At 42.7% G+C, this 12,358-nt stretch overlaps 1 protein-coding gene across 2 annotated transcripts in view; it reads right to left on the bottom strand.

Annotated features, from left to right (window-relative positions):
* LOC306883958 (girdin-like) overlaps positions 1-12,358 on the bottom strand; it is a 59,800-nt gene that overhangs the window by 14,113 nt on the left and 33,329 nt on the right. For both annotated transcript variants that reach the window (XM_079439508.1, XM_079439507.1), the window contains exons 25-28: positions 8,289-8,491; positions 6,120-6,194; positions 4,597-4,776; positions 3,159-3,215 (exon numbers count right to left, since the gene is read on the bottom strand). In XM_079439508.1, coding sequence (XP_079295634.1) covers positions 3,159-3,215; positions 4,597-4,776; positions 6,120-6,194; positions 8,289-8,491 — 515 coding nt within the window. The remainder of the gene's footprint in view (positions 1-3,158; positions 3,216-4,596; positions 4,777-6,119; positions 6,195-8,288; positions 8,492-12,358) is intronic.

Below are 12,358 nucleotides of genomic sequence, written 5' to 3'. Positions count from 1 at the left end.
ACCATTTTTTGAGAATGTGCGAGTTAAAATTTGACGTGGTCGCATTTGTGCGAGTGCATGGTCTGCGCTGCTCCAAAGCGTCTGCTTCATACAGTGAGAATTGCAGAGCCACGACACGTTGTAGCAGTCAGATTTCACTGATCACGTGAAGAGAGGCGCTTTCAGCGCGAGCGCTTCAGTAGAGCCTGGTTTATACTCGCTGCGTCAGCACGAGCGCAACGGAGGATTTGGTTTTCAAAGTAAAGTAAAAGACCGCTGCTTAAACCAGAGAAGGTGAACATGCTGGTATTCTTGTAGAAAAAAGCATGAAAGTCCTGTCAGCGACAGCCAGTATAGTTTTACTTTTCATTTAGTTTTCATTTTGAAAAGCTTATCTTCCCAGATGTCCTTCACTCCGGCGCCAGGACACCACGGACCCTGGGTGCACCAGCAGCGGAAGACGCGAGCCAGACCCCGGGAGACGACCTCTCCCCCTCCGCCGCCTCCGCCCTTCGAGATCTCCACCCGGAACCGCTTCGCTCCCCTCCGCGAGACGGAACGCGACGCTGTGATCGTCGGAGACTCCATCATCTGGCACGTCCGTGCTACGTTACCTGAAGGTAAAGTGCACACTCACTGTTTCCCCGGTGCTCGTGTTCTCAATGTTTCTGCGCAGATACCTGTCATCCTGAAGGGCGATGAGAGCATCGGTGCTGTCGTGCTGCACACGGGGGTTAACGACACCAAGCTGCGGCAGACGGAGACACTGAAGAGGGACTACAAGAGCCTGATCGAGACGGTACACAGCACATCGCCCGCGACGACGATCATCGTGTCAGGACGGCTTCCCACGTATCGACGAGGAAACGAAAGGTTCAGTAGACTTTTTGCTTTAAACGAATGGTTATCGTCATGGTGTAAAGAACAGAAACTGCTCTTTGTTAATAATTGGAATCTTTTCTGGGAGCGTCCTAGGCTTTTCCGTGCTGATGGCCTGCACCCCAGCAGAGTCGGAGCGGAACTCCTGTCGGACAACATCTCCAGGACGCTACGATCCATCTGACTAGTAAGACAATTCTCAAATAACTGCTATGATGACTTTTGTTCTACCCACTTAAATGCTAGAAGTACTTGCGTTGTCCAATCTATACAGACTGTGTCTGTTCCCTGAATAGCGAGGTCAAAATATAAATTTAATGCAGGATCTAGAAAAAATCTGATCGTGATTAAACCAGAAAAACACTAAATAAATGAAGAAAAACTATTGTTAAAGCTTGGGCTCCTAAATATTAGATCACTCGCACCCAAAGCAGTTATTGTAAATGAAATGATCACAGATAATAATTTTGATGTACTCTACCTGACTGAAACCTGGCTTAAACCAAATGAATATTTTGGTCTAAATGAGTCTACTCCACCGAGCTACTGTTATAAACATGAGCCCCGTCAGACTGGTCGTGGCGGCGGTGTGGCAACAATATATAGTGATATGCTCAATGTTACTCAGAAAACAGGATACAGGAGGTTTAACTCATTCAAAATACTTCTGCTTAATGTTACACTGTTAGATATGCAAACATGCTCCCTGTTTCTGATGCAGAAAAGCTAGTTCATGCATTCATGACCTCTAGACTGGACTATTGTAATGCACTGCTAGCTGGTTGTCCTGCATCTTCAATAAACAAGCTACAGATAGTCCAAAATGCAGCGGCTAGAGTTCTTACCAGGTCAAGAAAATATGATCATATTACCCCAATTTTACAGTCTCTGCACTGGCTACCTATTCAGTTCCGTATCATTTACAAAATATTATTACTTGCCTATAAGGCCCTAAATGGTTTAGCTCCTGCGTATCTAACTTGTCTTCTACCACGCTACAATCCAACCCGCTCCCTAAGGTCGCAAAACTCTGGACTTTTGGTAGTACCTAGCAAAGCAAAGTCCACTAAAGGAGGTAGAGCTTTTTCACATTTGGCTCCCAAACTCTGGAATAGCCTTCCTGATAACGTTCGGGGTTCAGACACACTCTCTCTGTTTAAATCTAGATTAAAGACACATCTCTTTAGCCAAGCATTCACATAATGCATCTTATAATCTTGTACTGCAGTTATATCTGATCAGATGTACATTATTATTATTCTTTAGCTTGGGTTGAACAAATCATTTTTGCTTAGATGGAACAGCAGCTACGCTAATTATGTCTCTATTTTTTTCTCTGTTTCTGCCTAGGAATGACAGAAGCTTCAGTCTGGATCCAACCCTTAAATGATCTGAGATGACGAACACCTGAGAAAAGATGATGCCAACCCCTCAGAGGACCTCAGAGGATGCCAACGCTCAGACAACATACAGAATTACCACATTTTGCCATAAGTTAAATATATTAAAGTTCTGTAATATATAAATATATTGTGGAAACTTAATTTCCTGTAGAGCTGCTTTGCAACAATTTGTATCGTAAAAAGCTCTATACAAATAAACTTGAACTTGAACTATTTGTAAATAGCATATCGTTACAAAAATACTGCTATTTTCACTTGGTGTACATAGTATCTATTGCTAAAAAAAAATATGCTATTTGCACTTAGTGCAAATAGCCGCTGCCAAAAAAAAAAATTGCGACTAAATTATGTGCTCGTGTGACCAACTGAGAAAGTTAGATGCAAAAGTGCTACCAGCGGGAAGAATGAGTCTAGAGCCCTGTATCACCGTTACTGAAAAAAAATGATATCACGATACATATTAATATTGAATTATTGTCCAGCCCTAATTACATAAAAGCAAGTGTGAGGCTGTTTTATGAATCTTTTCAACTGACTCCTTAAAAAGTGTTTGTGAATCAGACATCACGGCTGTGTTTGTGTGCAGGAAACACTGGTGCAGGACACACAGTTCCCAACCGTAGCCAACAGTGATTAGAGTGCAAAGTATTAGTGCACATGTTTTTCATGAACATTGTAGTCGCCTGGAATCCTAAGATAACTGAAAGCAGGGTCACAATGAAGATTTAGTCCATGTAATGCATTCATAGGAGAATATACACGGCGTTAACTAGACAGCCGTCTGAATGATGCAACATGAAGAGCTGGAGCGGGATGAGTCGGAGCAGCAGGAGATGACCTCACGCCGGGTCAACAGATGGAGCGGACAGACGCTGGTGCCAGAGACCAGTCACTCACCCTGAGCTCGCTCCTCCAACGACAGCTGCGTGACGTCTTCGCTGGACACGGCTGCACCTGCAACACACATGACAGACACCAACACTCGCTTCTGTTTGCTCTAGGGGAGTAACATTTCGGTTCGATGCACACGTGTAGTGAACAAATCATTCCATTTTCTCAGGAAATTCAGACAATAAACGCAGTTTTGATGCTCTTTGATGAGGCATGACTGATCGCTGTGTAAACGCCTCAGTTCTGATGGCAGCGCGATCATCCCTTCCTCTTTACTACTAGTTTTAACACCAAATAACATGAATTAACAAATCATACCTTGCGTAATCGTTTCAATGCATCATTAAAACAGCTTGTAAACAAAACGTCACACAGCATTTCATTTACCTCAGGCAAGTCATCAGTGTCCACAGCTCGTTATTTACTAGAGAAATGAAGTCCAGAGAAGAGCTTTTTGAGAAATATTAGACTACATACTCATATTTTACTTTACCTGTTTCTGATGTCTAAATTATTTAATGTATGTTTAAATAAATCCGTTATGAAACAAGTTATGACAGCCACTGTGTAAATGATTATATTTCAACAACAAATAGAAACTATAATTTAGAGGTTAGTTTAAAAACTACATTATGTGCAATTTACATGTCTGCATACAAATGTTTTATTTAAATGTTGATTAATATTACTTAAAAATAAATAGTAATTAAATGTATGTTTGGGCACTGTTATTAATGTAACCTTATAGTAATGTAAAAAAGCCCCCTATAGTTTAGAGCAGAAGCTGAGGTAGATTTTTATAGCCAAGAAACTTTTAATTATAATTGAATTTATTTAAACAGGGTTGGTACAAGGTGCTTGAAGAATTTGACTTTTTGAAATTTAAGTTCTGGAAAACCCTTGAAAACAGCCATATTTGTGAAAACGTACTTGAACGTTTAAAAGGCAGTATATATGAAATTGGTGTTAATTTTTGTTTTTCGACAAAAACAATCTTTTCTCGCTAAATTAACGATACAGCGCGTCTAAATACAGAGCCACCGCGCTCGCAGTATGGCGATATTACTCCTTGAGGTGAAAAGCGGTCTTGCGATATTAGTATAAAGTTGAGTTTGTGATGGTGCTTGCATTATATTGTTCGGTCTTTTATTGCATGTGCTGATCGTTTGGGTTTCATTTGGGAACGCGTATAAAGTCTGACGCGCTTTGTGTTGCACTGTGGTCATTTAGTCATATTGTTGTCAAGTGTGAAGCGCATCTCAATCTCAGTCCACAAACTATTCCTCTGCATATGCTGTGAGTTTGTTCATCTAGTTTTTTTCCACCTGCTGTACCGAAACCACACCGAACCATGGCGTCAAAACTGAGGTAAGTACCGAACAGTCATGTTTGTGTAGCGTTACACCCCTAATTTGGTGGTGTATGTCCAGCAGTAAACACAGACCTGTATCGGAGTGGAGGCGGGCGCTTCGGCCGCGGGTCAGGCTCATGCCGGCGTAGTCCATGGATCCAAACTCCTTCCCGTGCTGAGCGCCGATGGCCTCGTCTGGAGCTTCTAGATGATCCGTGCTGCTGGACCACTGACCCTCAGAGACAGCCATCGTCTGCAGCAGGTCATTCATGGCTGAGACACACACACACACACTGCATTAACACTCCGAAGGCCTGCGAGACGCATGCGGTCAACATGAGACAAGAAAGAGATGAAGAAGGACAGCAGGGCTGAATGCAAGAGATTAGTGATGATGCAGCACACACAAAAGACATTCACACAAGCTCACGATTCACTAATGATACTATTAAAGCTGCTTAAGGTCTGTGGAGACACTCAGATCTAACACACTTATACTGGAAGTCTAGCACGCAGTGTGCAGTTCAACAGTGTGTTAGCAGGTCACTAGTGTTAACTAACCTAAACTACCCATTCACTGTCTTCACTGTGTGGGACGGTTGCTAGTGTCTTAAAAACAAACAACAGTACATATCGAAACATTTATGTTTTATTATATTTTCACCCTAATGAAAACAGTCTAGGACGTGGGGCACTGAACTCCCAGTAAAAAAGCAATATATTTCAAATGCATTCAGTTCATACTAAATACAGTTCAAATCTATTAACATATTTACTGACAAATCACTTACTGAGAAAATGTTTAATTCAACTTTATTTGGAGTACTACTTGTGCACATTTCTTAATATTAGTGCTGTCAAAATTAATCGCATCCAAAATAAAAGTTTTTGTTTACATAATATATGAGTGTGTACAGTGCATATTTATTATGTATATATAAATACAAACATGTATGTATATATTTAAGAAAAATATGTTGTTCGTATATTACATATATTTAAAATATATACTGTATGTGTGTATTTATATATACATAATAAATAAACAGTACACATACATATATGATGTAAACAAAAACTTATTTTGGATGCAATTAATCATTTGACAGCACTACTCTTAAGCCTAAAATGTGTTTTAACGTCACTATTGATGAGGAAGTATACTTGCAATAGTTCCACTTTAGCACAATCAAATATACTTCAGTATATCTTTCGTTGGACTTCAGCACTACTTCCGCACAATTAAAGTGCATTAAGAGCAAAATGAGTTGTTCCAGTTCAGCAGACTTCAAGTATACCAGTTTAGTATACTAAAAGTACAACTGCAGGGTATTTTTATGAAGTATATAATATGTAAATGTATTTGTAGTATACCTAGCATGAAATAAATGCATTTCAAATACATTTTAGTATATTTATTTTTCACTTCGTGTTGTTTCTACATCTGAAAAGATGCACATTAACTGTGTCACGGTCACTGTATGGGTCATGAGAGAAGGAGGACAGAAGTGACTGATGGTGATAGATGATGGGAGTGCTTTAGACGGCCGCTGCAGAAGACACGGACAGTTAGAGTGAAGAAGAGCGTGATGGATGAGGACGATCAGATGTCTTACACATAGAGCGGCGGTAGACGGCCTTCAGTCTGTCTTTCTCCTTGGATCGGTTCCTCATGAATGGAAGTTTCAGTGCTGTCACAACGCAACGAGCGGGAGGAGAGAACAGATGCATGTTAGCATGACAACCAGCGCACCTTTCTGTCAAACTGATGCTCATACGTTAACATGATCACTCAGCTGGACGGCAAATGAACACACATGTAGTGAAACACCGTCTGATGCCAACAGGACAACAGCAAATGAGTATTAAAGGGTGCAATGCGGGAGACAGTCACAGATCACCACCGAGCGGCTCAAATGAATGTTCTCGCTGTGTTCTCACACACAGATGAATGAATGACACTGGAGAACTATGGCGGATGCACGCTGACACACTGTTTGCATTGCACCTTTTAATAGAGAAGAACACGAATGCAGAGTGTTCATGGGCTGACTGACAGCATACCGTTAGAGGAAGCCTGTGTTTGGCTTTTCTCAACTCTCTTCCCTTGGCAAAGAAAGCAAGAAAACACAAGAGAGAGTGTCAGGCCAGAGCTGCACGATCATACATCTCATACGATGTTGCACGTGTGTCTGCAGAACTCGTTCTCTAGCTGAGATGTGAACTCGCCGTGTGAATGGTGACGAGAGCAGTTTTCTGTTGGGTGCGCACAAAATCACACATAAACAATAAACGGACATTTAACAACCTTCTGTTGCGCTGACTTCACAAATACAGTTTTGACTGGTCATGATCGATTAAAGGGGTCATGAACTGAGAAAGCAAAATCCCCTTGATCTGTTGACATATAAAAGGTAATTGTACTATAAAACATCCTGTAAGTTTCAGAATTCAAAACTTTGTTGTTAGTATTGTAGTAGGGCTGCATAATAAATCGTGATGAATCACAATGAAATCGCAATCACGATTAGGCAAAAGCTGCGATAGTCATGCGCATATTGTCAGTGAAGCATGGTTCTGTGATCAGTAGTAAATCTCCATCTGAAGGCCAGAGAAACTCCAAATACCCCCCACAGAAGAAATACAGGCAATACCTATAAACAGAAGATTTAACTGCTTTCATTGATTCATCGTGACTAATAAACACATGACTACAATATATGATTTATCTGAGTTCTGAATTTTCATTATAATAAAGTATATAATAATACAATGCTAATCGAAATAGCCTTTATCACTGCTTAGAATAGTATGAAATATATTGTGTCTTATTCTGTGTAAGAATCCACATTATCTCACAGAAGGATTTATTTCAAACACTGGACTGACAATATGAAGTGAGTTTGGAGTAAAACATGTTATTAAATGTGGTATTTTCACATGCTTTCAGATGGAGTTACATTTCTTACACAAAGCCGTAGTTCACTGAGAAGCATCTGAATAGCACATGATGGAGATTTACTACTGATTACAGAACCGGATTTACTGACACGATGCGCATGATTATCGCATGCGATTTATCGTGCAGCCCTATATTGTAGTTAGTGTTTACGAGAGAGGCGAACACACAGGTCTACGCAGAAACCAAATGATAAAGATGCTCCGAAGACAACAAGACATTGTGCAGTGACAAGCTGTGGAAAAACAGTGTTTGTGTTACCTTCCTTCTGATCCCAACGCTAGGAAAGAGTGAATGAACTGTATCTTTAATGAAGATCCAGACCGTGTCAGTAAGAACTCGGTCCTTTGTTCACTTCATTTTACCGTGGATTCGTTTACAAACAAGGCACGGGATTTTCAGAAATATTAAAAACTAAAAGACGAGGCTGTGTGACTATATTGGATCTGACAGTAATGTCACAACACAAATGTGAGTAACTGTTTTCATTGCGTGATCACTATTGCATTTTTAACCTAAATCACTGCAGCGTCCGTCTGTGAGGAATATATGCTGACAGGAAACAAAAGAAGGTGGATGGGATCAAGAGTGACATTCCCCAATTTTAAACCCGCATGCACCACCAACGTGTACGAGCAGCCAGACCATACCTCCGACCTCTGAGCTGAGCTGAGCTGGATTTACTCAGGAAATCAGTGGAAATCAAAGAAAGAATCAGCCAGAACCATTGGGTTCAGTCGGAGGGATACTGGAGTGAAGTGACTGATAGAGTTAACTGCAGGAAGGCCAAAGCGCTGCAGGGAGCAGGAGGTGTGCCGATACTCACTGCTGCTGCGGTGGGTGAGCGAGTCCTCCAGTGAGTTGGATCCAGAGCCGACGGACGAGCTGTCCTGACTGTCTAGCTGCGGCAGTGTAAGCGTCAGGAACCCTTCGCTGGACTCGGAGCGGGTCTGCGTGTGAGAGCGAATGCGCTCACGACTCTTTGGCTTGATGAGCTTCCTCATCTTCAGCGTGATCCAGTTGCCCCTCCTGCAGGAACAGTAACCCTTATCATGTGACCTGTGTCCTGTAAACATCTCATGCAATAATTTGAAACCCCAAAACACTGCAACATATCAGGAGAATGAAATCTCAGACATTGCAGATCTGAGGTTTTGAACTCAATTAAATAACCTCAGTGGAATAACTTATGTCTGTTTCATAGTGGAAGCCGGAGGACGCCCTTGTGCAGAAACTCCATGTATGCATAGCAGAAGTAATTGCACTGATGACGCTCCAGGAAATCCCTAATATGAACAAAGGTATCTAGCCGGGACTCAAGCTCGGGATGTCCGAAGTGCAATGGCGCTGTAAATTGGCACACTGCCCATGAGGCCATTGGCACGGACATGGCCAGTCTATTCAACCAGTGGTTCTCAGCCCTGTTGAATGAATGAATCAATGAATGATGCATGTATATAGCGCTTTATTGTGTATTGCTGTACACCCAAAGCGCTTTACAATTATGAGGGGGGGGTCTCTCCTCAACCACCACCAGTGTGCAGCATCCACTTGGATGATGCGACAGCAGCCACAGTACAATGGCGCCAGTGCGCTCACCACACACCAGCTACAGGTGGAGAGGAGAGAGACTCATAGAGCCAATCAAGTGTTCCTGGAGCCCCCAACACTGCAGAATCTGCAGGTCTCCTTTGTCTTACAAATTTCAGGTCTTGGAGTCTCTACTAATGATCTGATAACATGAATCGGTGTATTCGATTAAGGAGACATGCTAAATGTGCAGTGTTGGGGGCTCCAGGAACAGGGTTGGGAAGCACTGCATTAGGAAGCCCTGCCCCTTCCCTACATAATCCACTGCAAGGACACAGGTCCACTTTCATAATTAGCACCTCCGAACAGACAAAAATGTCCTCTATCACCCCAAGAAAACCAGGGCTGTAGTCTAGTCATAACCTCAACTTCTCTGGGATATAGACAGTGTCCGCTTGTTCAGTCACCTGGTAACTAGTCAGTATTCAGGACACCTGGAATTTCTCCAAGATTTCCCTCCAACATTACATGTGCAAGAGAGAACCTTGTAGCATCCGGCCAAACCTCATAAGCTTGTGGAGAGAAGCCCAGTCTGCTGCTGCCCATACGTCCTCAACATAGATAGTCATTTCTCTAGCATAGGGTGACCATACGTGCCATTTTTCCTGGACACATCCTTGCCAGGATTTTTTTTGGCTTTGTTTTCCTGTTTTCATGCTTGCTGAAAGTAATGTTCGAAAAGTAGTTTGACCAATAACATGCAGGCATTGTACATAATGGAACAATCATGGTGTGTGAGAAGGTGGGATCTACGGTCAAAGCGATGCAATTACGCGTACATATTAGGTGTGTTCAACTTAAAAGCAGCGCAGCTCAGACCGAGCGGTGTTTGACATCAAAGTACCTTGAGAGCATTTTGAAAGCATAAGGAACTGTCTGTATGGTACTTTGATGTTATACACCGATTGGTCTGCACTAGCAAACAAAGCCAAAAGTTCGATATTTTAGGCAATGTAGAAATCCTGGCCAGGACGCATCCGGGAAAAATGGCACATATGGTCACCCTATCTAGCAGAGTGAACTCTCAGCCCTGCTGGCAGTATAGGCCTTTAACTGAATTAGCCAATCTAATGGTATGTGTTATTCCAGAGATCTTTATCCATGCTCCTGGAGACCCACTCTCTTGCAAAGTTTATTTCCTACTTGCTTCAACATATCTGCCTGTATTTTCCAATGGATACTGAGGACCTTGATTGTCTAGTTCAGGTGAGTTGGATCAGGGTTGGAGCTAAACTCTGCAGGACAGTGGACCTCGAGGAGTAGGGTTGAAGACTTCTGTGTTATTCTATGAGACAGCTGTTGCACTTATAATGCTGTTGCAAACAGAAAAAGCTGTTCATCTGAAGATTTGTGCCTGTCCCATCTAAACACACACTCAATGGCCTCAGTGGGAATAAACCGTGCCATCTGTTCTCCTCCGCAGAACCGAAGAGAGGAAAATGACACAGGGATTTCTACTCTCAAACAATCTAATCCCAGTTTAATCACTTTAGGCAGAAATGCTGAATTTGGGAGTAAGACCAGCCTGGAGAAATTCTGCATGGATCTGAGGTGGCGTTCAGGGTGCATGCAGCTCAGTGGCGTGCCTCCAAGAACTCAATGCAATGCAAGTGATTTATACTTCCTATACAAGGAAAGAAGACCAGTGCTGTATAAATGATGAAATTCTCACAGGTGTGTGGGTTGTCACTGAATAAACTAAATCAGTTTATAAAAGTGCATCTGCATAATGGCATTAGCAGTCCATAGAAATGTATAAGCACAACTGTTTATCCTGGCTCTTCTTATCCTGCACTTTCTGGAGTCAGGGTGCTGTAGGGAGGGCACCATCCCTCCTGGTGATGATTTCAGATGAGAGCATCACTCTCTGACGGGTATTATAGACCTAAGAGGTGAGGTGATGCTATCTGAGATGGTGCTTTCTATCTGAGAGAACATCCTTTAGACATCTTGGACGGTAAATGTATTAATAACACACTGGGCTGAGCTTTCCAAAAGCACTGTGAACCCAAGTCAGCCACAGCCATATCAACCTGCAGCCCAAGACCGGTTGCCCACTGAAGCTAAGCAGGGTTGAGCCTGGTCAGTACCTGGATGGGAGACCTCCGGTGAAAACTAGGTTGCTGTTGGAAGAGGTGTTAGTGAGGCCAGCAGGGGGTGCTCACCCTGTGGTCTGTGTGGGTCCTAACGCCCCGGTATAGTGACGGGGACACTATACTGTCAAAAAGCACTGTCTTTCGGATGAGACGTTAAACCGAGGTCCTGACTCTCTGTGGTCATTTAAAAATCCCATGGCACTTCTCGTAAAAGAGTAGGGGTGTAACCCCGGTGTCCTGGCCAAATTCCCTCTACTGGCCCTTGTCTATCATGGCCTCCTAATAATCCCCATCCACTTGATTGGCTCTATGACTCTCTCTCCTCTCCACCTGTAGCTGGTGTGTGGTGAGTGTACTGGCGCCGTTGTGCTGTGGCTGCCGTCGCATCATCCAAGTGGATGCTGCACACTGGTGGTGGTTGAGGAGAGACCCCCCACATGATTGTAAAGCGCTTTGGGTGTACAGCAATACACAATAAGGCGCTATATAAATGCATCATTCATTCATTCATTCATTCATTCAAGTAGATCGTAGAAAGCAAAGGCACCAACAGTCTTTACGAGGCACTTTGGCTTATGAAGCCTTTGGGAAACACATTAGTGAGGCGGAATAGTGAGTATAATATCTTTGTTGTTGTACTTTTAATGGGAGTGCAATTCTCAGTTGCCCCATCAAAGGCCTGTGCTTAGCATGCATTTATCCCTCAGAAACTGATAGATATTTCTCTCCAGTCTTCCACTATCAGTTTCCTACTTGTTTGACTTGTTTAGATTGTTTAGCATCCCCCTGCCTTCATGCAATTTAAGTGAGAGAGGATGACGTGTAATATTGGTGTTGTACCATTGTCTACAGCTCTGTTTCGGTGGTAGGCAAACTGGTGAGTTGGGGAGTGAGGAGCAAATGTAGTCTTTGGCTTGCCTCTCAAAGCATTTAATAATTAAAGAGTTGAGTACTAAGGGCAGTAGTTGCCCAGGCTGCATGTTAAACATTTGAAAGTACCCTGGAGCTAGTTGGTTGCTACCTGGTTAGCATTCCTGTAGTGTAGCACACAGTGCTAACAATGTCAAGGTCACAGGTTCAGTTCTAAATGACACCATGAACTGAGAAAGATTGAATGCAATGCAAGTTTCTTTGGATAAAAGAATCAGTTAAATGCATAAATATTTCTGACAAGATGGCGCCGCTGATGGCAGCTATTGTGCGTTGCTCT

The sequence above is a fragment of the Barbus barbus genome, assembly GCF_936440315.1.
Source record: "Barbus barbus genome assembly, chromosome: 18".
NCBI lineage: Eukaryota > Metazoa > Chordata > Actinopteri > Cypriniformes > Cyprinidae > Barbus > Barbus barbus.
This window is presented reverse-complemented; position numbering and strand designations above follow the sequence as displayed.